Source organism: Carlito syrichta, unplaced genomic scaffold, assembly GCF_000164805.1.
Source record: "Carlito syrichta isolate Samal-C Ts95f unplaced genomic scaffold, Tarsius_syrichta-2.0.1 Scaffold308855, whole genome shotgun sequence".
Classification (NCBI taxonomy): Eukaryota; Metazoa; Chordata; class Mammalia; order Primates; family Tarsiidae; genus Carlito; species Carlito syrichta.
This window is the reverse complement of record NW_007252951.1, coordinates 918-28,488: the sequence shown is the minus strand read 5'-3', so window position 1 is coordinate 28,488 and position 27,571 is coordinate 918. Positions and strand designations below refer to the sequence as shown.

Sequence of the window (27,571 nt, the reverse complement as noted above, 5' to 3'; positions counted from 1 at the left end):
TCCAATTTCTTAGAGAGAAACATTAAATAGGGACTTAGTATAGAAGTCATATCTGTGTATTGGGCAGTGATGAGAAAAGATGGTGGGCTCTCGCCATTAATCCTCAGACACAGAGCTTATATACTGCATGGGAAGGGTATATGCGACTCAGGAGGGATGTGTAAGACAATTGTTTAAGGGCAGGACTTATGGTAAGCATGATATCATCAAAGTTGTTTTAACCTAAAGATTTAGGTAAGTAGGTGCTCTTACACAAGGAACAACAGATAAACTAGAAATCTGAGAGGCCTTTCCAGAACTGGAATTCATTAGGAGACAACATGGAAGCTTAACACCAAGATGGAGTTGCTTTGGCTCCCACAGCTTCTCTGTTGATACAGACACCATTTAACCAATTAGCCAAATCTACAACTGGCACAACAAATACAAGGTATCTGCTTCCCCAGAATTTGTAGGTTAAATTTTTTTCTATACAAACTCACACTGATCACTTTTTGTAAGGCCACATCCCAATACCATTTCCTTCAGTGTTATGAACTGAGTGTTTGTGCTTCCCCCAAATTCCTATGTTGAAATCCTAAATCTCCAATATGATGACAGTATGAGGAGATAGGGTCTTTGGGAGGTGATTAGGTCACAAGCTTGTATTAGGATCAGTGCCCTTAGAAGAAAAGACAGGAAAAATGTTTTTTTCTCTTTGACACATGAGAATACAGCAAGGTGGCAGCCATCTGCAAATCAGGAAGAGGGCCCTCACGAAGAACCAAATAGGCCTGTCCCTTGATCCTGGATTCCTCAGACTTTGGCTATGTAAGCAATAAGTTTCTGTTGTTTAAGCCACCCAGTCCTTACAGTATTTTTGTTACAGCAACCTGAGCTGACTAAGACATGGGGTGGCACACAGTACACAGTCAGCCAACCTGTATAATCTGCTACCCAGGGTTTCCTGTTGTGCTTCCTTTTCCCCCTGATTATATTACAAACCTCTAGAAATTTGTGCCTCCTATTAGGTCTAAAATCTCAAATAACCTGGTACCAGTCCATGTCCCTATTATTGAGGAATAAACTCATGGTGACCAGCTGAATGGGTAATTCACAATTTTCTAACTCAAGAGCACCTCAGGGCAGAAAAAGTTACAGAGGGCCCAGCAGGGATCTTTTTGATCTAATTCATAATGGCCAAACATGTTTAAAACAAACAAATAACTGCTCATGGTTTTCAACAGGATTTATCCAGAAGATACTATCTTTGTTAGAATATGAGTGAGAACAGTTTTTAGTTGCTGAAATTTAAAAATGTTCCTACAAAAATTTATGTGGTATATAAACGCAGGGTTGAAATTTGAACTATATCAGGATACAGAGAAGAGAGCTGGGTGTGGTGGCTCATGCTTGTAATCCCAGAACATTGGGATGCCAAGATAGGAGGAATGCTTGAGGCCAGAAGTTCAAGACCAGCCTGGACAATATAACAAGACCCTCATCTCCACAAAAAGTTAAAAAAAAAATCACCCAGGCATGGCAGCATGCACCTGTAGCCCAAGCTAGTAGAGAGGCTGAGACCTGAGCCCAAGAGCTGGAGGCTGCAGTAAGCCATGATTGTACCACTGCCTCCCAGCTTGGGAATCAGAGTAAGACCCTGGGGTATACATGGGGTAAAACACTAGGTCAAATAAGCATGAATGGTTTTCAAACTTGAGCCAAATCACCCAGAGAGCTTCTTAAAACAATTTTTTTTAGGTCCCATCCTTCAAAGAGTCAGCAGGTCTGAGTGAGGAACTTGACTGTACATTTCTAACAAATTTCCAAGATGATGCCTGTGTTCCCAGGGACCATACTGGGAAATCACTGCATTATTTGGTCTAGAGGTGTGGGGCAGGTATTGGCAGTTTTTTTTAACTTCTCAGGTTATTGTAACATGTAGCCAGGGTTACACTGGGCTAGGAAAACAGTTAATAAGGCAGACACAGTAGAAACTGATTTTGTATGGCTAGGATAACTTGTCACAAAGGGTAAGATGGCCTTCAGATCACAAGCTAATTTATAACCTGTGAGAGGTTTGGACTCAAAAGGTTATCTAAAGCCCTTTCAGGTACTGCCCAGCAGTAATCACGGTGTGTAGGGGGAACCCCAAAACCCTGGAGTTTATTTATTTTAAAAATGTGTATTTATTCTTACGTGTTTAAACTTCAGTCATCTTCAAAATATTCCCCATTTGATGCAATATACCTATCAAGACGCTTTTTCAACTGTTCAAAACAGTTTTTTAACTCATGAATTTTGATGCCTTTTAGTGCTTCTGCCATTTTTGTTTCACCTCTTCCACATCAGCAAAATGTTTTCCTTTGATAACTTTTTTCATCCATGGAAACAAACCAAAAAAAGTCACTAGAGGTGAGATAGAGTGAATAGAGAGGGTGGGGCATAGGGGGGGTCACACTGTTTTTGATCAAAAGCTGCTGAACACTCAGCATGGTGTGGGCAGGTGTGCTTGTAAAACACCAATCATGAAATGGGCAAATGTATTGAAAGAATCTCAAAAAAAATTTTCACTGAAGCCAAACACAGTCTCTCACAACTGTGAGAGGCCAACTGTGTACATTGATGCCTGCCTATGGGTTCCTAGGACATCTACCTAGTGGGAAAGACCTATAATAAAAGGGGCCCAGCCTCCAAAAAATAATTCTGGTTTTTTTGGGGGGGTCTCTCCTTGTACATGAGGGAAAACCCTACCCCACTCATCTAGTCACTGTGATTCCTAAGATCATTTTTGGAGAGGGAAAGATAGATCAACATCTGTTATTTGTCTAAAATTCTCTGGTATTCATATCCACAGTCATGTATTACTAGTTAACTAAAGAGCCCTTTAAAAAAAAAAAGTCATTGCCAGAAAGCCATTTCAAAGCCATTTCACCACATTAGCTTTGAAGAATATCTATTCATACATATGATAAATTTTAATTAGGAAATCTGTATAATATGCACTTTAAATAAAGCAAAGTGAGAAGTGGAATTTTCTGTGACCTCTATTAAGCTTTGTTGTCTGTTATAATCTGAGCAACAAGCTTTAGAAGAAGAATCAGGATGGGACCAGAGACAGAAAAAGAACATTTTTAAAAGAAGAGATATGCATTAGACTCATATCAAAATTAGATCTAGAGAAGCAAGGAAATATGGGGGGAAAAATTACTCAAGCTACCACAAAGATACCAGATCTCCCCAAACTTTGGCTGAAGAATCACAATCACCCATTTTCACAACTGTGAAAGAGACTTCAATTAATACAAAACTACAAAATAATTTTTGTAAAAAGATGGGGTTTTAGTATGTTGTTTATAATCAGAAACTTCAGAAGCTTTCACAAACTATTGATTATTAATTAATAATATTAGTTATTAATTGATCATTTGACTTTTCTCTTGCTCTAAATCATTATTGCTTGAGTGTCTGGAATCTCTCTGAGAAGTCTGGTATAAATATGGATTCATGGGCTCAATCATCCTCTGAGTAGGGCTAGTTCTGTGTATATCATACTTTTTTTTAAACAGTAAAGTTTAAGAGATATCACAGTGCTCAACATCCTACTCTGTCCTTCTTCCTGTCCTGAAACACCACTTTTTAGTATTAATTCTTTGAGGTATCCCAAAGAGGCAAGAATATCTCTTAAAAAGTCGTATGCATGAACTAAGAAGGGGACTAGAACCAGCCAATGCATGGATTAATTAATGTGTCAGAGAACAGGCGATCAACAGGACTAAGGTATCTGGACAGCAGAGAACAGGACAGAATGCACACGATGGATAAGGAGATGGAAGGAGTCAAGCAAGGGCTAGAATGGCCTGAGGCGTACGCTCTTTCCCATAGAGGGAAGCTATTGGCTCAGGTGGTTTCCAGAATCAGGGAGCCAGAGGGCTGAATTTCACAGTGTGACCAGAGCTATTATTATGTTGCCTGACATTCAATACTTTTAATCTGATTATTCTATTTACAGCAAAAGTTACTAAAATGAAAAAATTTAAAGCAGTTCATTACAAGCTCTCAGTGGAGATGAACAATGTGCATGGATTACCAATGAATAAAATTCAGTAAGAATTCCCAGGTTTTACTGTTACATGACTCAATATTTTTAACAAAGTAAGCTACTGTTGAATCAAGTGTAAAGGGGGGTACATTTAGCAGATAGAGGGTTCTCATTTCAGTAAGTCTGTGGAATAAACTCAGCAGTAGTATTATAATAGCACCCAAGTCTATTTATTCTATGAAGGTCACCTTTATTTATACTCCCTTTGGAAGACTTTGTTGGCTATCTCTCCAAAATCTACCCCATATGCCACTAGCTAACAGAATCCTGAACTGGTCAGAGATCCCCTCTTTTCCCATATGACTCAGGGAAAGGTGAACTCACCCAGCTCCAGGGTGATCCTGATCAGTATCAACTAACCACAGAGGTACCTTTCCCTATATCAAGGATTGGTTTAGGAGGTGATTTGACCCAGTTCTGTCCAACAAGACCTCCCAAGTTTTGGTAGAAATGTTCCCTGGTCCCCTACAGTGAGATAGAGGAAGAGGTGGCCTTTTTGTCTTTCTATACCCAAGACTGACAAAGCAGCACAGCTAGAACCACATGTGGAACTGCCCAGCCTCTTTACATGAGATAATGAATCTCTCCCTCTTTTTTTTTTTTTTTTTTGAGTTGGAGTCTCATTCTGTCACCCAGACTGGAGTGCAGTGGCATGCTCCTGGCCACCACAGCCTCAACCTGCTAGACTCCGGCAATCCTTCCGAAACCCCAGTCTTCCAAGTAGCCGGAACTACAGGTGCGCACTACCATGCCCGGCTAAGTTTTGGTTTATTGTAGAGACGAAGTCTCGCCAAGTTGCCTGGGTGGATCTCGAACCCGCGGGCTCAGGCAATCCACTTGCCTCGGCCTCCCAAAGTGCTGAGATTACAGGCTGAGCCACCAAGTCTGACCAAATCTCCTTTTTTTTAAAGAACATTTTGGTCAGACTTTTCTGTTACTTTCAGCCCAAAGTATTATCAAAATGTGCTATAGGAAAATAATGTATGACTAAGCAAAAAATAATATGAATAAGTAAAATCACTACTTTTAGTAGACTTGGAAACTAATAATATCTGTGTAAATCAGAAATTATTTTGAGAATCAAAACCACTACTCAAAGCAAGCTTCTTATGAAATAGTTTAAAATATACTCAGTGTTTCTTTTCATGATTAATCAAACTTCCATAACACTATCAAAGTTATTTTTCTGAACACAGTACTGATTTTAACTCACTTTAAAACTCTGTGACAGTCCTCCATTACCAAAGTTCACAGTCATTAGTATAGCATTCAAGACCTCTTTTAGGCCTCAGCTTAAGAAGGCATCTTGGTCTCCCAGTCCAAACTTTAAATGATTCTCCTCAGGGGCTCTTTCATAACACCATATCATAATTTTGTCTCTTCCCACTGCTTTAGATAACCCTGCCATAGCAGAATCTCACACAGATAAAATCCAGAAAAAAAAAAAAGCTACTATGACTTTTATCAGAAGCCCTTTACCAGGCAAGACTGCTTATTCTTCGCCTAGGCTAATGTATCGCTAAAATAATAGTTTGTATCATCTTGCACTATAGATCACTGAATGAATATCCATTTCTTCTACATGGTTAAGAGTGGCTTGAACACAGCGATCACTTCTCTCTTTTGTTTTTAAGTCAGCATCTCACTCTGTTGTCCACGCTGCAGTAGCATACTCAAGGCTACCACAGCCTCAACTTGCTGGGCCCAGGCAATTCTTCCACCTCAGCCTTTCAAGTAGCCAGGACCACAGGTGCACACCACCATGTCCAGCTCATTTTTCTGTTTTGTTTTAATTTATTGTAGAGACAAGGTCTTGCCATATTGCCCAGGTTGGTTTCAGACCCCTGAGCTTATGCAGTCCTCTTGTCTCTGCCTCCCAAAGTGCTGGGGTTAAAGGCAAGAACCACCACACCTGGCTATAAAGATCACTTCTCTGATCTGAATTGAATCTGATTAGGGTTTACATATCTCTGTCTTTTGGTTGTGAGAAAAAAAGACATTAAGTATTTCACTAGCGGGTTTCAAGACTGTGTCAATCTTAGGGATAGTAAGAACTTACTCTCTTAAAATTTTAATGTCTCTTTAAAGTCCTGATTATCACCTCAAACCTCATTTATGGTTATCTGACACTGCATTCTAAAAGGTGCTATATCTTAGATCTTACATTTCACTCAATTTAATTAATATGTGCAAGGCAATCTTCTAAAAGTCAAAGAATTGAAATGCTTTTGTCATTGATTCATGTGTTGGTTCAAAATGTGATTAAAAATAAGAAATAGGGGTAGCTATCCATCTTTGACTTTTAATGTAACAAGTTAAGATAAAGATGATATATTGAAATAACAAAATGAAGACAAGGATCAGTCTATAAACTAGTCACTATAAAGAACTAGAAATTAAGTCTTAAGTAAAAAAACCTGGTTGTCCCAGAAAGTAAGAAGGCTGTCTTGCTGCCCCAGAATGCAAAGAAGCACTTAAAAATTAATGGAGTCATGTCAAAGGGCACTGGAAGCAAAAGGGATCCTACAAGCCAACTTTAGGACAATTTGAGCATCACAAAGAATAATGACTGTGATTGAATGTAAATCCTGCATAAATAAAAATCCACAAGTCCAACAAGTTCAAGTTTTTTAGAAGATAAAGATATACCACAAGTTCAAATTTTTTAAAAGATAAAGATATGCCTTTGTGTTTGGGGATGGATATATATAGGTGATAAAAACTATAAAGAAAATTGAAATGATTATCACAGAAGTCAGGGTGGTTGTTTCTAACAGTGAGGAAGGGAGAAAATATACTGCTGGTGTGTGGAATACTGGGAATATTCTTTACCTGGGGAGGATTATACAGGTGTTCTCTTTATGATTATGTTTAAACTGTTCATATTTGTTATTACACTACTTTATGTGTATGTTATACTTCAATATTTCAAAAGTATTTAAAACAAATGAGAGTTTTAATCAGTCAAAATATAGAACTAGCAAATAAAGATTGTGTCTACAGGAAAGTTAACAGTAAATATCTCCAACAGATGATATACTTCTGTTCAATAAAGTTCTGTCGTACTCCCACTGCCACCAGCCCACACCTCTGTTATGTCCCTTTACACACTGAACCATGGCTGTTTGCATTTCTGCCCAGTCTAAGCTGTCATGTCCTTGAGAACAGGGAGGGACCTTATCTTTTCATATTTCTAACCCCAAAACCCAACAGTGTACAGCATGTGGTAAGTGCTCTATAAGCACTTGACAGATGGATAGATGAGTGAGTGAATAAATGAATGATCAAATAAATGAACAAATGAGCTGGTAGTATTAAACAAATACTCTTCTGATTCTTTGAAGCTTCAAGTTATTTACTCAAGAAATAATCAGCACTAATACATTAAATAGGATATAAAGAGTTCATTTTTTATTTTATTTATTTATTGAGTCAAGTCTCATTCTGTTGTCCATGCTGGGGTGCAGGGACATAATCACAGCTCACTGCAGCCTTGAAATCCTGGGCTCAAGGAATTTCCCGCCTCATCCTTCCAAGTAGCTGGGACTCTAGGTACTTACCATCATGCCTGGATAATTTTCTGATTATTTTATAGTGACAAGGTCCCACTATGTCACCTAGGCTGGGTCTGAAATTCCTGGGCTCAAGTAATCCCCCATCTCAGTCTCCCAAAGTACTAGAATTAAAGGCATGAGCCACTGCACCCATCCAAGAGTTCATTTTTGTTTAATTACATATTATCTCTGACAATGATTTGATAATAGTAGCAAAGAAAAGTAAATGTCAGTAGTTTTCTATTAATCTGGATATAGCATGTTATAAGTGTTAATACTATATATGGAAAGATCACTTGAGTCCAGGAGTTCCACGCTTTAGTGCCAGATGATCATGTCTGTGAACAGCCACTGCACTCCAGTCTGGGCAACATAGTAAGACCCTATCTGTTAAAAACATAAATAAATAAAAATAAATGGCATACAATAATTTAGCCACAAAATTTAAATATCAAAAAATACTGTCTATGAATACAATAAAAACATACTTGTACACAAAATAGCCTAATGTTTTATTTTTGTTTCTGAAGCTATTTCAGGATCATAGGGTGTTCCAGGTCAATAGTTATGAATAGAAATTATGACTGTACCATGCTACAAATATAAAATGTGTGAAAGATTAGGCTCAGTCTATACAGTCCTCTGACTATATGGTAGATGTTACTTCAACTAATTTAAATTATTTATATTAGCTTTCTTTATATTTTCCTTTTGTTAATCTCTTGGCAAAAATGAGTCAGGATAAAAATCAGTTATTTAAACTTTCCATCTGTTTCTATCCCATACATACCAAAACTTATCATAGCCAGTTTTTATCTAATAAATAAAGTTTTTGGCTGGGTACGTTGGCTCATGTCCATAATCCCAACACTTTGTAAGGCTGAGGCGAGAGGACTGCCTGAGCCCAGACATTTGGGTCATGCCTGGGCAACATGGTGAGACCTCATCTCTACAATAAATATAAAAATCAGCTGGGCCTGGTGGCATGTGCCTGTAGTCCCAGCAACTTGTAGTCCTAATGCTGAGGAGGAAGGATCTTTCCGCCTGGACCCAACAGTCAAGGCTGCAGTAGCTATGATCATGCCCCTGCACTCCAGTCTGGACTACAGAGTGAGGTTTTCATAAAAGACGAGAGACAGAGAAAGAAAGGAGGAAGGGAGGGAAGGAGGGAGGGAGGGAGGGAAGTATGTTTCAATTAAAGACTCTGTTCAAAAATGAAAGCATGATGGCATATCCTAAGTTTATTCTAATATCCTATATCTTATATTTCACCTTTAAGAACCAAACTTAAACTTTTATGTGGAAGCATCTATGATTAAAGCATAAGGCTTGACTATTTTTAATTTTAGACCCTAGAAATAAAGCAAAAGCAAACAGCAGAATTAACCATTCATTTGCTAATTATTTCTTGGGGATATTAATGGAGAAAACACAATACACCAATTTTTTAGGAAAAATCTTCCATTTTTGTTTCTGCAACTACAGCTTCTCTTTTAAAAGAAGACAGTGGGTTGGAGAACTTATTTAGCAAATGGTGATGGGAAAACTGGCTGACCACATGCAGAAGAGTAAAACAGGATCCTTACCTACCACCATACACAAAAATCAACTCTAAATGGATCAAAGACCTAAACTTAAAACCTCAAACTATAAGAACCCTAGAAAATGCAGGAGACACTCTTATGGAAATTGGAATTGGCAACCAATTCCTGTTCAAAACCCCAAGTGCCCATGCCATAAGAGATAAGATAGACAAGTGAGACCTCATTAAACTGAAAAGCTTCTGCAAAGCAAAAGAAACCATCAAGAGAGCGGGGAGACAGCCCTCAGAATGGGAAAAAAGTATTTGTCAAATGCATATCCAACAAAGGCCTAACATCTAGCATCTATAAGAAACTCAAATATGCTGAAAAGAAAAAAGAAAAAAAAAACAGCCCTATTAGAAAGTGAGCAAAAGATATGAATAGACATTCTCAAAAGAAGATATATGAGCAACCAACAGATACATGAAAATGCTCAGCCTCACTAATCATCAAAGAAATGCAAACTAAAACCACATTAAGGCTGGGCAAGGTGGCTGAAGCCTGTAATCTCAGCACTTTGGGAGGCCAAGGCGAGAGGATTTCCTGAGCCCAGGGGTTCAAGAACAGCCTGGGCAACTTGATAAGACCTTGTCTCTATAATATGTCAAAAAAATTAGCCTGGCATAGTAGCATGCACCTGTAGTTGCAACTACTGGGAAGGCTGAGACAGAAGGATCACCTGAGCCCAGCAGATCGATACTGGGGTGGCCATGAGCGTGCCACTGCACTCCAGTCTGGCCGACAGAGTAAGACACTGATTCAAGAAAAAAACAAAAACAAACAAAAACCACACTGGGATACCACCTAACTTCAGTCAGGACAGCCATCATCAATAACTAAAAAACAACAGATGCTGGAGAGGAGGATGTGGGGAAAAGGGAACACTTCTACACTCTTGGTGGAAATGCAAACTAGTACAACCTCCATGGAAAACAGTGCAGTGATTCTTAAAAGATCTAAAAATCAACCTTCCATACAACCCAGCAATCTCCCTTCTGGGAATATACCCAGAGGAACTCAAATCACTCTGTGAAAAGGATACCTGCACATGCAAGTTTATTGCAGCATTATTCACAATAGCAAAAATATGGTACCAACTATGCTGCCCATTGAAAGTGGACTGGATTTTTTTAAAGTGGTACATACATGATGGAATATTATGCAGCCATAAAGAAAAACAAAATTATGAACTTCACAGCAACTTGGATAGACTTAGAGTCTCTAATACTCAGTAATGTATCACAGAAACAAAGTACCACATGTTCTCACTCATAAGTAGACCCTAAACATTTACTATAGTACTGTAAGAAAGGGATTGGTAGTAGTGAGAAACTTCCAGGGGGTGAGGGAAGCATACATCATCAATAAGGGTACCTGATCTCAAGCCAGGTGAAGTGGGGACCAAAGTGAAACCCAAATTTTGCCTATACAGTGACCATTTGTATACCTATCCCTGAATTGTACCTCACATCTTTAAAATAAAAATTTTAAATAAATACATACATAAAAGAATACAGTGGGAAGCTAATTCTCTAAGACAAAGATTTAAGGGAAGTTGCCTGTAGCAGAGTTATTTTACCATGTCTACTGGAGAGGGATATGTGTGTTTGTGAATTTAAGAGGCCTCCCTGCTGCATCTACCAGTACTGAAAAGGATACTTGAAGCCCCCTGAGAACCAGGGTAAGAGAAAAGAGCAAGGGAGGGTGAAGAAGAATCCTAAAGTCTCTACTGTCCCTACCTCTCCAACATCTCTGGATTGGATACAGATGAAGTTAAGATAAGGTAATTATTGCATTAAATCGTCTCAAGATTTTTTAAAACAAAATATGCACACATTCATAAAACATTAACTTAAGCCGGGCTCAGTAGCTCAGCCTGTAATCCCGCGCCTTTGGAAGGCTGAGGTGAGTGGATTGCCTGAGCCCGCGGGTTCGAGACCCGCCTGGGCAGGCGAGACCTCATCTCTACAATAAATCAAAAAAATTAGCCAGGCGTGGTAGCGCGCGCCTGTAATTCCGGCTGCTTGGAAGGCTGAGGCGGAAGGATCGCCGGAGCCCAGCAGATCGAGGCTGCGGTGGCCGGGAGCAGCCACTGTACTCCAGCCTGGGTGACAGAGTGAGACTCCAAATCAAAAATAAAAATTAAAATTAAATTAAAAAAACATTAACTTAACATGTATCCTACTATGAGACAAGTTTCTAACTTTTTACACCTGAGAGCCAGGGATGTGAGCTAGCAAACGGGAATGCACTAACAAATGAGTCCCACACGGGGTTGCTATAACACACTCCTCACAGAGGTGCATCACAGTGCCTTCCTCTGCAAAATCTCATAGCTTCATACCTGTCACTTAGCTATAAGTCCTCCCAGGTACTGTCCATATGACAGTGACCAAGTTAACATGCTACAACAATGTGTAGGACACCCTTGTTAACAAAGGACCATGATGCCACCCCTTGTTGCTTGTAGATTCTTATTCTATCTTCTGGAACCATTTCCTCAAAGAAAGTTCAAGTTGATCCTTATCCTCTACCAGTTTTCAAGAAGAACCTTGAGTCTCTCTAAAGCTTTCATTTTCATAACTGGGACATTAATCTTTCTTTGTTTTGTTTTGTTTTTTGTAGAATATCAGTATTATCACTTCAACAGCAATATAGGTCAAAACTGTTCAATTTTAAGCAAAATAAAAGTCAGCTGACTTGTAATCCCAGCACTTTGGGAAGCTGAGGTAAGAGGACTGCCTGAGCCCACGAGTTCACAACCCGCCTGGGCAACATGGTGAGACCTCATCTCTACAATAAATCCAAAAATTAGCTGGGCATGGTAGCAGGTGCCTGTAGATCCAGCTACTTGGAAGTCTGAGACGGAAGGATAGCTGGAGCCCAGCAGGTCCAGCCTGGGCGACAGAGTGAGACTCCAACTCAAAAAAAAAAAGTCAGCTGAAAATAAGGTAGCCACACTCCCTCTTTGAGAAAGGTTATAGTTAATGCTCAAGGGACAAGGGCATTCAGTACCATCTGCCACACCAGGTCTCATTGGCCTAAGAAGATATGCCAGCAGGGTGATCACAAGAAAACATACAAATACTCAAAGTGTGCAGTAACAGACTCATATATATATAGTGTGCAGTAACAGACTCATATATATATATATATATATATATATATATAGAGAGAGAGAGAGAGAGAGAGAGAGAAAAATTTCAGAGACATAAGAGCAACAAGTCAGCTCTGTGCAGATTGCATCACCCAGGGTAAGCACGCACCTTATACCTCACTCTAAAAGTCTTTAGTATAAAGCAAATATAACTATTACAGAACAAGTTTCCAATGACTCATATTGGATCTTTTACTTTGGAAAGATTCTGCTCACCTGGTATTTTAACAGCCATATCAAAAAATCAAATTATATTAAATATGTCTGAGAACCCAATTTTCTGTACTTAGCAAAGTTCCCCATGGTTGAGCTGTACTGCTACCTCTACTAGATAATTTAACAGAGTTCAATAATTTGACACCTGGGAGAAAAATAGCAGGGAGCTCTGATGTGTTAATCATCAACATGTCTCCTAATCAAGCTTTAAAAGTTTCTATGCCCATTATGCAAAAACATTTAATTATATTACATGTTTCATTGTTTCACATTAAAAGTGTTACATATTAAACTCATCTAATAGATCTGTAACAAAAATATACAGCAATCATTTCAAGTATAAAAATTGCATTTATATGGTATTTCCTTGAAAAACTAAGGACCATAAATAGTTTTGGTTCTGTTAAATAATTCTGCAATTATTGTATTTATAATTTAAATAATATGCTTGTAAGAGTGCTAAAATCTCCAGATTTTTCTATTAAAGGAAAAGAACAGGTAATGCCAAATACATCTTGAAGTCATATTAAGCAATTATATGAAAGACAATGTGTCTGCTCTAAGGTTGTATTTTTAAAAACAAATGAGAACGCAGAAAGTGTAAATAGACCAGAAATATGCAGGTGTATAGGGGCCTGACTCCACTCTGGTCAACTCTGATCCATCCTTATAAAAAATTCAACTCATGCCTTGCACAGTATCCTTCCCAACCATAAAATTGGCCTTCTGAATACCACAAGAGGCTCCAGCCCTGGGTTCCTGTTGGCTCTTCGATTCCTCCAGATGCCCCTTCAGAAACAATTTCCCGGGTTTTGGCTTTAGTGTTGGTCCCTTCTGGGATCATTCTTCAGTTCTGTGCCAGACATATCCATGGACCCTCCAGTGCCTTTCAGTCCACTTCCCGTTTGCTCCAGGATTTGTAGCCAAAGGTTGTCCCACTAATAACCAAGGCCACCCTGGGCTGAGCCCAGGAGACTTTCTGCCTGTGAGAGGACCTCTAAAAGTCTAATTTTGGTATTCACAATTTAAAACTACCACTTTTCAACTTGGAACATACAACTGGAAATGAAATATACTTCAGTTAAGGCATAAAAAAAGTGAGATCTACATAAAGTTCCTTGGGGTATTCCACCAATGGTAGAATGTTACCCCTTAAAAAGTTTCAAAAGTTCAAAATAGATTTTAAAGGTAGAGTTTTATTATAAATCAAAATCATAAGATCATAGCCATGAGAAGTATGAGAACTCTTTCCAGACTTGCAATGGACATGAAACTGAAAACCCAAAGCTTTAGTAACTATTTACACTCAACAACATCCCTCCTACAAAATTAAATTTTAGAAAAACAGCTGTTATCACACCATTAAAAAATCAAAAGTCCACTTCAGAAAACAGTTTAGTATTAAACTACCCTATGACCCAACCATTCCACTTATAAGTATGTATCCAAGAGAAATGAAAACACATATGCACACAAAGACTTGTATGTGAATGTCCATAGCAAAATTATTCATAATAGCCAAAAATTGGAAAAAACCTAAATGCCTATCACTAGGCAAATGCATAAACACAGTATGATGTACCAATACAATGAAACAATATTCACTAATTAAAAAGGAAAGAACAACTGATACATGCTGCATCACAGATGAACTCCAAAACATGCCAAGTGAAAAAAGCTAGACACAGGAACATATGTTGTATGATTTCCTTTATAAGAAATGTCCAGAAAAGACAAATTTATAAAGACAGAAAGTAGATAAGTGATTGTCTGGGGCTGGGGATAAAGGAGAAATGAAAAGTGCTTTAAACTTACTTATAGTGATTGTTGTATCACTTAGTAAAGTTATAAAGTCTCTGGATTATGCAGTTGAAATGGGTGAATTTTGTGACATATAAATAAAATTGTCTTAAAAAGTAAAAGTATTTTACTTTATGAAATAAATATGTTCCTAAAAGTCTATATGTTATATTTCAGGTGATATTTAATAAGACAACCAGAAATAAAAGTAGTGATTAGAAAAAAGATATAACAACAGGAACAAGGGAAATTTTCAAAAAAAATTTTTTTAAAGTACACACATGGATAAGGGGGTAAAACACTCCATGATGTGGACAATTCCTTGTAAAAATACAATTTCTCAAAATTGGGCTAAAAAGTAGAAAATCTGAATAACATCAATAATCATTTAAAAAATTATTTATCAAAGATTTATATCTTTAAAAGTTCCCAGGACTAGTCAGGGTAAAGATAAGGACTTTTAAACATTAAAATAATATGTATATAAAGTATATATTTAAATATATATATAAAACACATGTACATTTAGTTCTGAACAATATTACTTGGTGATAATAGCATTTTTGTCTTGGTTCTTTTGGTAATAGGAATATCTCTAGCACTCATGTGAAGTAGAATGTTAATAACTGATTTGTGAGAGCATGTTACCACTTGAACCAGTATGTATATATGTGTTTTAAATTATATATATGAGAAAAATATATATATATATACATACACACACATATATATACACACACATATATATTTGATATACTACACAAGGCTATGTTTAGGGAATTTTTTGTAAGTAAAAAAATTCATTTCATGCAGCTTTTTAACTCTGATACAAAAAAAGACTAATACTAATCTCCGTTATTGTAGATGCAAAAGCTCTAAATAATATAACAGTAAATGTATTTCTACAGTTAGTAGTGGGGTACCTGGAGAAACTGAATCTTAATATTTTAAGCCAGAAACTGCCTTAAAATACAATCAGTTGCAGCATTCTACAGTAGAAACTAGAATTTGCAACTGGGCAGCCCTCACTTTTTTTGGAGGCAAATCCCTAGTTAAATCCTCAGAGTTCTCCAAATCCTTGGGAAAGCTTGAACCAGCAGAAAAAAGCACCTGCAATCTGCTTCAAAATGTTAGTTGCAAAGTTGTGCTTCTCCAAGTGTGCTGTTTATGAGTTTTCCCCTTTCCTAAAAGCTACTGTCTGTCCTTGCCATTAATCAGAGAGTAAAGCAGGAAGGTTGTATAATCTGATCCATTCTTCACCTCACAATAGAAGAAAGACTGACCCAAAATGTATTTGGTGGTCTGGGCTATAGGCCAGTGACACTTAAAGTTGAGTATCTCTTAAAGTTGAGTAAGCCATACTTTGGGAAAGGTACTGTCCTGATGTAGGAGTCAGATCATAACTCTTAGAGTAGGGTCCAAGTTCACTTTCTGGAGTGGATGTCCCCACTGCTTTTCACCCTGAGAAAGAATGTAAGGTGCCTTGAACCAGGGAAAGAAAGGAGTTGCCCTTTCCTCTGCCTGGCTCCGAGCAGAGGATATATCTTTGTGCTCTCAGTGACACAAACCAGAAGGTGGATGGGTTTGGGTTTGGGTTTGGGTTTGTGAGTTCTTGAAGTAACCAGTCTGGCAAATGTTAACAGCCATCACTGGTGAAGGGCAACTGTGCCCAGCAGAGCAGCTGTCATGAGGGTCACTTCAGGGGATCGATCAGGGGCAGAAATGTAGTGGTAAGATAAAAGACTAGAAAACAAATTTCGGAAATAGTCAAGGAAAACACTTGGGGATAGAGGTAATATATAGCAGGAAGGTCAGCAGGGGCTTTTGTTATAATCATTGAGATTAAAAAAACAGGAATTGTGAACAGACAAGGTGGCTCATGCCTGTAATCCCAGCACTTTGGGAGATCACAGTAAGAGGATGGCCTGAGCCCAGGAGTTTGAGACCAGCCTGGGCAACATAGGGAGACCCTGTCTATATAATAAATCAAAAAATTAGCCAGGCGTGGTAGCTCATGCCTATAACCCCAGCTACTTGGGAGGCTAAGGTGGAAGATTCCCCTGAGCCCAGCAGGTCAAGGCTACAATCGCCATGATCATGCCACCATACTCTAGCCTGGGCAACAGAGTGAGACCTTAACCCCCCAAAAAAACAAGGCCAGATGCGGTGGCTCAAGCCCGTAATCCCAGCACTTTGGGAGGCCAAAGCAAGAGGACTGCCTGAGCCCACAGGTTTGAGACCAACCTGGGCAACACAGGGAGACCTCATCTCTACAATAAATCAAAAAATTAGCCAGGCACGGTAGCATGTGCCTGTAGTTCCAACTACTTGAAAGGCTGAGGCAGAAGGATCACTGGAGCCCAGCAGGTCCACGTTGGGGTGGCTGTGAGCATGCCACTGCACTCCAGCCTGAGTGACGAAGTGAGACTCCAACTAAAAAAAACAGGAATTGTAATTCCATTTTATAAGTCACAGCTACAAAGGTTAGCCACATGTAGGACACAACGATGAATTATCCAACATATGAAAGTAGAGTTTATTCTCTGCAGTGAAGAGTAATTTTTAATAATAGAAAATACTAATATAATAAATCACAATAAGAGGTCAAATTAAAAAATGCATATGTTAACTTTGATCGACTAGAAAGGCTTTCAATAAAGTCTTGGCCAGGCGCGGTAGCTCCCACCTGTAATCCCAGCACTTTGGGAGGTCAAGGTGGAAGGACTGCTTGTGCCCAGGAGTTCAAGACTGGTCTAAGCAACATAGCAAAACCTTGTCTCTTTGAAAAATTAAAAAAATTAGCCAGGCATGTTGATGCACGTCTGTAGTCCCTACTACTCAGAAGGCTGAAGTTGAAGGATTGTCTGAGTCCAGGAGGTCAAAGCTGCAGTGAGGTCTGTGATCATGTCACTGCACTCTAGCTTGGATGACAGAATTGAAATTCTGACTCAAAATAATAATAATAATAACAAAATCTAATACCCATTCCTTTAGAAAAATAATAAATAAGATATAGGATACATCTTTAGCATGATAAAGTCCAGCTCTCACAAATCAATAATCAACATTCTACTTAATAGTGAATACTAGAGATATTCCTAATACTACAGAATCAAGACAAAAATACTATTATCACCAAATTATACAATTCAGAAACTTTTAGAAAAAGCATTAAAGTGGGAAATAGTAACAAGAAGTATCACTTTGAAAAGAAAAGAAAAACTCTCATGATTTGTCATTCAGGTTATTTTCAGACTAAAATGTTATTGTCAAACCCAAGAGAAACAATGTAGAGCCACTGGCAATAATAAAAAAGTTCACTAAGGTGCAACACAAATCAATATCTAGTAACTCTCTTGGCTTGCCCTGTTCCAGCTTCTTAAGCCACCTTTCAGTCTCTCAAACCTGCTAAGCTTATTCTCATCTCAGGGATCTAACCCTTTCTGTTCCCTGTGCATGGGGGCCCCTTACTTTCAAATATCACCTCCTTAGAAATGGTCTGTCTCCGACAACCACTGCTCAAATGTGCTATTCTCATCCTCATACCAGGCACTCTCTATTAAAGGCACTGACACTCTACCTCCAAAATTACATTATTTAACATGTCCGTTGTTAATCTCTCTGACTAGATACAAATTCCCTAAGAGTGAAAGAATGAAGCCCTTATTTTCTTGTTTCTTCTGAGTTCTCAGGGTCTAGAAGAGTTCTCAGCACTTATAGGGGTTTAAAAATTCATATGTATGTGTGTGTGTGTATGTATATGTGTGTGTGTATATGTCTCTTTATATATGTGTATCTTTGTATGTGTGTATACATATATGAAATGAAGATAAGGATTGCAAACCATTCAACAAAGATTTGTCTTCTATATAATAATTTTGTATTAAATGTTTACACAAACAAAAATCCACCACAGTGAGTTTAGTAGAACAGCAAGATCTCTAGTTACAGTTAGTAATAACAGTGACAGCTCTATTGTTATTCTTTTATCATCATATAACATCATCATTTAATTATAATCCTTGTGATCACTTTTGAATCTTAGCAGCCCCTAACACACCTCATTCAAATCTCAAATCTGCAAGGGAGTAACATAGCTCCCCTGCTCCAACCTGGCTCCAAAAATTGAACTAGTCCAGAGGCTTTATCCAACGAAGACTCAAAGTTAAAGAATGGAAAACAAATTTTCAGGTGAACAGAATATAAAAGAAAGCAGGAGTCACAATCTTAATATGAGACAAAATAACCTTTATGTTATCAAAAATGTAAAAGATACAGACAGATACTACATAAGGATAAAAGGTTTGATTCGCCGGGCTCGGTGACTCAGCCTGTAATCCCGTGCCTTTGGGAGGCTGAGGTGAGTGGATTGCCTGAGACCGCGGGTTCGAGATCCGCCTGGGTAGCGAGACCTCATCTCTACAATAAATCAAAAAAATCAGTCGAGCATGGTAGCGCATGCCTGTAATTCCGGCTACTCGGAAGGCTGAGGTGGAAGGATTGCCGGAGCCCAGTAGGCAAGGCTGTGGTGGCTGGGAGCGGCCACTGCACTCCAGTCTGGATGACCGAGTGAGACTCCAACTCAAAAAAAAAAAAAAGGTTTGATTCATCAACAAGAAATATTCACCCTAAACATATTTGCACAAACACAGGAGAAAAAGCTTTTATAAAGAAAGCTTTAAAAAGATATTGACCAAAACACTATTATAGCTGGGGACTTTAATACCCCAATATCAACCCTAGATAGATCATCAAGGCAGATCCAGAACCTCAACTTGACACCTGATCAAATGAACCTAAAAGATACCTACAGAACACTACACCAAACAACCATAGAATATACATTCTACTCATCACCTCATGGAATGTACTCCAAGAGCGACCACATCCTTGACCATTAATCAAGTATAAACAAATTTCATAAGATCGAAATACTGTCATGCACCTTCTGAGAAAACAGTGGAATAAAAATAAATATCAACACCAACAAGGTTCCCCCAAAACCCACAAAGACATGGACAGCATGATGCTTTAACAACTCCTGGATCAACATGGAAATCAAAGAATAAATTAAAAGATTCCTGGAAAATATGAAAATGAAGAAACATCTTACCAAAACCTCTGGGATGCCATGAAAGTAGTGCTAAAAGGGAATTCATACCTCTAGAAACACATGAAGAAAATGGTAGGATCACAAGTTAACAGCCTAACAAGTCACCTAAGGGCATTGGAAAAATAAGACCACTAAAACCCTAACTTCAGCAGAAGAGAATCCAGATCACCAAAATAAAAGTCAAGTACAGGATACAGAAGACAAAAATATCATAGAAAAAAGTCAACGAAACAAAAAGCTGGTTCTTTGAGAGGATAAACAAGATTGATGGACCCTTAGCATGACTAAACAAGAAAAGGAGAGAAAAAGTTCAAATAAACACAATCAGAAATGCAAAGGACGAAATCACAACTGACCCTGAAGAAATACAAAAGATTATCAGAGATTACTATGTACACTTGTATGGAAACAAACTTGAAAACCTAAGTGAAATGGAGGACTTTCTGACAGCACACAACTTCCCCAGGCTGAAACAAGAAGAAATAGAGAACCTAAATTGACCAATAACAATCCAGGAAATGGACTTCGTCATAAGAAAACTACCCACAAAATAAAGCTCTGGACCAGATGGTTTTCCAGCAGAAAATTCTATAAAACATACAAGGAGGAGCTAATACCAATCCTATTGAAAGTATTCCAGACAATTGAGAAAGATGAAACTCTTCCCAAATCATCTTATGAAGCTAACATCACATTGATACCAAACCAGGCAAAGATTCAACAAAGAAAGAAAACTACAAGCCAATAACCTTAATAAACATAGATGCAAAAATTCTCAACAAGATTCTAGCAAACCAGATCCAACAACTCATCTCAAAAATCATTCACCATGACCAAGTAGGCTTCATTCCCAGGATGTAGGACTGGTTAAACATTCACAACCCCATAAACATAATTAAATACATCGGCAGATATAAAAATAGCAATCAGTATATCATTAGATGCAGAAAAAGCTTTTGATAAAATCCAGCATCCCTTGTTGATAAAAACCCTTGAACACCTAGACATAAATGGAACATACTTCAAAATAGTAAGACCCATCTATGATAAACCCACAGCCAACATATTGCTGAAAGAACAAATTGGAAACATTTCACCTGAAAACCGGAACAAGACAAGGCTACCCACTCTCACCCTTCCTGTTGAACATTGTGTTGGAAGTCCTAGCTAAAGCGATTAGACAAGAGAAGGAAATCAAGTGTATCCAAATAGGAAAAGAGAAACTTAACTCATTCCTCTTTGTGGATGACATGATCCTATACCTTAAAAACCCAAGAGAATCTTTCAAAAACCTCCTTGCACTGATAAAGGACTTTGGCAAAGTCTCAGGGTATAAAATAAATGTGCAAAGACAGTCACATTCCTATATACCAACAATAAACAGACAGAACCCCAAATAAAAAGTATAACCCATTCACAACAGTCACACAAAAAAATGAAATACCTTGGCATCTTCCTAACCAAAGAAGTAAAAGACCTTTACAATGAAAACTACAAAGCACTGCTCAAAGAAATCCAAGAAGACACAAACAAATGAAAAAATATTCCATGTTCATGGATTGGAAGAATTAACATTGTTAAGATGTCCAGCCTACCAAAAGCAATTTACAAATTTAACACAATACCCATTAAATTACCAACGTCATTCTCCTCAGACCTAGAAATAACAATACAGAAATTCATATGGAAACATAAAAGACCATGAATAGCCAAAATAATCCTTAGTAAAAGAAACAAAGCAGGAGGTAACACACTTCCAGACTTCAAACTTTGCTATAAAACTACATTAATCAAAACAGTGTGGTATTGGTATAAGAACAGGTATATAGACCAATGGAACAGGATAGAGACTCTGGAAGCAAAACCTCAATTTCTCAACCAAGTTATCTTCAACAAAGCCTCCACCAACAACCACTAGGCAGAGGAGAACCTATTCAGTAAATGTTGCTTTGAAAACTGACTGACCACATGCAGAAGACCGAAACAGGATCCCTACCTATCACCATACACAAAAATCAGCTCTAAATGGATCAAAGACCTTAATGTAAAAACCTCAAACTATAAGAATCCTAGGAAAAAATTGTAGGTAATACCCTTATGGAAATTGGAATAGGCAAACAATCCTGATTAATTCTCCAAAAGCAAAGGCCCATAAATGATAAGATAGACAAGTGGGACTTCATCAAACCAAAAACCTTATGCAAAGCAAAAGAAACTATCAAGAGAGTGAGAAGACAGCCCACGGAATGGGAAAAAATATTTGCCAACTGTAAATCTGACAAAGGCCTAACATCCAGGATCTACAAGGAACTCAAACATGCCAAAAGGGAAAAAAATGAACAATTCTATTAAAAAATGGGCAAAAGATATGAATAGACACTTCCCAAAGTCATACGAACAGCCAATAGATACATGAAAAAGTGCTCAGCCTTATTAATCATCAAAGAAATGCAAATTAAAACCACACTGAGATACCACCTAACTCCAGTCAGGATGACCATCATCAATAACTCAAAAATCAACATGCTGGAGAGGATGTGAGGAAAAGGGATTACTTCTACACTGTTGGTGGAAATGTAAACTAGTACAACCTCTGTAGCGATTTCTAAAAAATCTGAAAATTGACCTTCCATACAACCCAGCAATCCCCCGCTGGTAATATACCCAGAGGAACTCAAATCATTCCATAATAAAGATACCTGCACATGCATGTTTATTGCAGCATTATTCACAATAGCAAAAACATGGACCCAATCGTGCTGCCTACCGAAAGTGGACTGGATAAAGAAAATGTGGTACATTTACACAATGGAATATTATGCAGCCATAAAGAAAAACAAAATTATGAACTTTGCAGCAACCTGGATGGAATTCAAGTCTATAATACTCACAGAAACAACGATGTGAGTACCACATGTACTCACTCATAAGCGGACCTTGGACATTTATCATAATACTATAAGAAAGGGATTGGCAGTAGTGCAACACAGCTGGGGGAGCACATAACATCAATAAGAGTACCCACACTTTACCTGTACAATGACCACGTATGTACCTAACCCTAATTTGTACCCCACATTTTTAAAATAAAATAATTTTTAAAATTATATTCTTATCCTCATCACTTATTTTTATCATCATCATCATCAATCACACTGTAAACAGAGCACCATTAAGTACATGAGACTCTTCCAGAGCTAACTTTCAATTCCAGTTGAATCATACCCTGTCTTTAACCCACTGTGATTCCTACCTCCTCTACAAATTCAGCAGCCTCAGCATAAAGGAAGCAAGAGGTGACCAATCAAGATATGATTCCCCTAAATGAGAGAAGACAAGACACTAAATTTGAGCAGAAATTGGGTGTTTCTTTTCTCATCTTGTTCCTACTTCTCCCTCACTCTCTCTCCCATGTCCACGCCACCTCCCACTCTGCATGGGCAACCCTGTCTGTTGACATCTGTCACAATTGAGTGTTTAGTTGTCCTCCCATTCTCTTACTGCTAAATAGGAAGAAAGAAACTGCTGTAAGGATCTTAAAGTGAGAAGAACCATTTTGTTTTTATTGAAATAAGAAGAAGATGGAAATCTGACCAGCAAGGTGGCTCACACCTATAATCCTAGCACTTTGGGAGGCCAAGGCAGGATGATAGCTTGAGTGTAGAAGTTTGAGACCAGCCTAGGCAGGAGGATAGCTTGAGTCTAGAAGTCTGAGACCAGGCTTTGTGAGATCTCTTCTCTACAAAAGATTAAAACATTCACCAGATACACACCTGTAGTCCCAGCTACTCAGGAGGCTGAGGCTGGAGGATCGCCTCAGCCCAGAAGTTAGAGGCTATGGTAAGTTACAATCGTGCCACTGCACTCCAGCCCGAGTGACAGAGTGAGAGTCCAACTCATTAAAATATCAGTAAAATACACTCAAATTTTAGGAGTTGGATCATCCAAGATCTGAGAGCTCTATAAGAGAATTCTTTCAAAAAAAGTAGGCTATACAAGATGGCTTCTTTCTAATTATATTATATATTTCACATCATTAAAAAACCAACCACAATTGACATGCAGTGTTTGCTTCTTTGTGGGATGAGTGTGTGGTTTTTGTCAAGTCACTTGTAAAAGGATCAAGGAATAACATTGAAAGGAAATTTTTTTCCAATATTCTTGCATTGCTGGAAGTTTACCCATTTCTTGAAGAACAGGAGAGAGATTCATAAGAAAAAACTTGCCCTGAATTGCTCAGCTAATAGAGTTAAATGTCTTTATTGAGCCTACTCTTTCTGAGAAATGTTTCACAAAAAAGTATAACGCAATACCCGTTGATGATCTCTGGAAAGATCCAAAGTGGCCTCAGGACTAGTGTGTCTGGGCCATATGTATGGTTTTATTAATACATCTGTCCTAGCCGGGTTCGGTGGCTCAACCAGTAATCCCGCACCTTTGGGAGGCTGAGGTCAGTGAATTGCCTGAGCCCAAGGTTTCGAGACCCGCCTGGGCAGCGAGACCTCATCTCTGCAATAAATCAAAAAATCAACCGGGTGTGGTAGCGCATGCCGGCTACTCGGAAGGCTGAGGCGGAAGGATCGCGGGAGCCCATCAGGTCGAGGCTGCGGTGGCCAGGAGCGGCCACTGCACTCCAGTCTGGGCGACAGAGTGAGACTCCAACTCAAAAAAAAAAAAAAAATACATCTGCCTTAAGAATGAAATTTCACAACTATGACCTCATGAGAAAAAACTGCTTCCCACCCTTTCCTTCATAACTTTGACAAAACAGAAATTGGCTGTGCTTTTTTCATTTTTAACCTTTCCATATTTTTATCTGCTTCCTGTATATAATCTAATTATAGGTCATTTTGTTTACTGAATATTAAAAAGAATATTATGTAATGATACTTTCCCATCCCTTCCGATCCAAAAATACACATTACTGGATCCAATGTACAACTGGAATCCAGCTCCATATTGACTTATTTAATTTTTCTCCAGTTAAAACTAAATTCTACATATTCTACAGCCCCATAATTGCTTCATAAGAAAAAAGCATTTAAAAAGCATATTCAATTTTTCACCTTCCTGCTCCTTAACCAACAGAACTACAAGACAATATACAAATTAAAATTATGAAATAAAAACATTCTGCATAATAATAAGATTAAATATTTTGTACCACATCATTGTAGTTTTTACAGCATAAAGAAGTAGTCACCTGCCACCATGTTTAATATAGTTCCCAGGTAAAAACAAAAATGAGCACACTGCATGTTTCTCAGCCAGGAAACCTCCATTTATGCTATTATTTTATACTTCATACTTTATGTAACGTAAAATTTTCATTGAAATAAAAATAAAAATGCCCAATAGAGGCTTCTGCCAAAATTGCAAAATAAATTCTACCTCACTCCCACTATTCTAAGTTTCATGGTCTGATAAGTATGGCCATATGTGTTTCTCCTTCAGGAACAGACTCAGATGTCTTCAAAGGAAGTGAAACAGTTTGGACAGAATGGACATCCTTTCTTTGAGTAATGAACGTCAAGGAATTACAAATGCCAGGGACCAGAAAACACAGGGGACTATCTAACAGGAACAATGATTTAAAAGAGGATGGACAAGAGTCATTTAAATAGAGACCTAGGAACCTGACTTTCCAAATCACACTTAGATATACATGCTTAGCTTAGAAGCTAGTACCAAACATTTATTTTCTTTTTCCTTTTTGCTGTTTTGGTTTTTCTCATCTGGTCAACTCATCTCATTTCTCCTGGTTAATCCTATTCTCTGGTTTCTGTATCAATATGGCCTCCCAGCTTGGAATCTAGCTTCTATGCTGTGCTAAGGATACAGTAGTAAAGGAAAGAAAATATCTGCCCTAAAGGAGCTTACTTTCTAGTGAGAAGAAAAGACAGCAAACAAAATAAATAATTACAGCCTCACGTATTGGATGTCAATGCAGGCAGTCAAACTTTTTGACCTACAAAAAAGGCGATGTCATATGAGTCAATCCATATATTAAGTAACAATGACTATCATTTTTTAAATGAAGCAGAAAAGGAGGACAAGTAGTAGGCTGGATGGGAGCGTGAGGGCAGAGAGGGTTACAGAATATTTGAAATGTGGCTAATGCAACTGAGAAACAGAACTTTTAATTTTATTTAAATTAAATAATTTAAACTTAAGCAGACATAAGTGGCTACTAGTTATCTATTCAGCCAGATAACACAGTCTTAAATCCTGCCTCTTACATCCTTTTGAAAACTAACTGGCAGTTATCTTCCATCTAGCTGGTTCCTCAGCATAGACAACTCAAATTCTGCCAGTCATTTCATCTAACCTTCTGGCCTCAATCTTTCTTCCTGAACTGTTGTATGGATGTATCCAGCCAAACGATGGCCTATTGCTGCCCAGTTCAGAAACATGGGCTTAGCAGAACCCTGATCTCTCCCACTTTCCCATAAGAAATGGGATAGAAGAGTTTTCTAAAAAAAAAAAAAAAAAAGTGAACAGATAACTAACCAGATTTATTAAACACTACATTTACACAAACACAAGAGATGAAATCCAGTGATTTATCAAAAATCTTTCCAAACTCAAAATTCTAGGTAGACAAATGACTATTTCCAAAATTATACTGTATTTGCAGAATAATCCCTGTACCTTAAATCTCATTATTTCGCATCACATATCATGCAGTCAGTCATCTGAATCATTAATCAAAAGGTAAAACTTATTCTTTCCTGCTATTCTTAAGAGAGATGCTTCAGTATCCAGAGCATTATTTTTACAATTTATAGTTATTCATAGGAAACTTAGTACACATATATTGTTATGCAAAATTCTGGAGTGACTCTTGCCCTTCGTTTTATATTCTTAAATCTGTTACAGCTGTTCAATTTCTAATGAATATCTATCTCTTATTATCTGTCAGACTTTATAATTTATAACCAAAAGGTATAATTGTAAATGTAGTATTTAACAGGTATGGGAAGATGAAGTAAAATACAGTAAGAACTTCTCAGAAGGATAAGAAAGTGAATTCAATGTGTATGTGACAAAAGTGCAGCTCAACACTTACTGGTTTAGCACGACATCAAGAATGAATGATGTTCCAAAGGCATCAACCTGGAAGCTTGCCCGGTCAATGTGAGTCAACTACAATACCAAACAGATAAAAGGCATTTATTACTCAGCCAGAGCAATCAGACAACAAGTGTTTCATATGATTATTCTAGAAGATTTACAGTATCATAAGTGAAAAAATCAATTCCACAAGGAGAATACATGAAAATATATTAAAGTAAAATTTGCACCTCCTTAGAAGCCAAGCATTCACCAATCCGAAGTAAATTACCACCCAATGAAGGAGAACAAGTGCTTTTCTGGGTCATCTCAAGTTGTTAAACATTTCAATTCCAAGAATACTGCATTTCATTCATCTTTTTCTATATTAAATAATCAGTCCCTTTAAAATTAAGCTTTGAACATTCAAAAAGAAAAAAAGATTAAATATGCTAAATTCAAGAGTAAAATAATATGATGAATATGATCTATTTACAAAAAAGATACCTAAACCTCTAAAAAAAACTTTAACATGTATCTCAAATATGTACTCTAAAAATAATATTTCAGTTCTAATTTACCAAACCTAATTTCATAGAGGCTTCCACATCTTTCTAAAAGCAAAACTGAATCTCTGCATATCTATGGGAAATACCACCTATCAAAAATTTCTAGGATTAAAAATATATATATCACTATTTTCCATGCTCTCCTAGGAACTTCTGGAGAGAATCACAAAAAAATTAGTGTTAACAATAATATTAATACTAGGATATGTAATAATCATGTGCATTAACTAAAAAGAAAGGTGGAAGCAAAACTGTCCGTTCCATTTGACTCCTCAAATACCATCAATAGCCATATCCAAACAGTAAGACTATGAATTATTGAAATTTTCGTTTGTATATTTCTATAGTATCCAAGTAAGCATGTATAATTCCTACAATGAGGAAAAAAAAACAACAAACATTATTGTAGAGATAAAAACCATCTGAGCAACTGCACATAGTCTGT

The 27,571-nt window shown here is 37.7% G+C and overlaps 1 protein-coding gene across 1 annotated transcript in view; it reads right to left on the bottom strand.

Annotated features, from left to right (window-relative positions):
* LOC103268612 (disintegrin and metalloproteinase domain-containing protein 22) overlaps window positions 1-26,650 on the bottom strand; it is a gene marked incomplete at its 5' end in the record, with an annotated part of 217,672 nt that extends 191,022 nt beyond the window's left edge. Inside the window, one exon of the mRNA XM_021716649.1 lies at window positions 26,574-26,650. Coding sequence (XP_021572324.1) covers window positions 26,574-26,650 — 77 coding nt within the window. The remainder of the gene's footprint in view (window positions 1-26,573) is intronic.
* Between the last annotated feature and the right edge of the window lie 921 nt (window positions 26,651-27,571).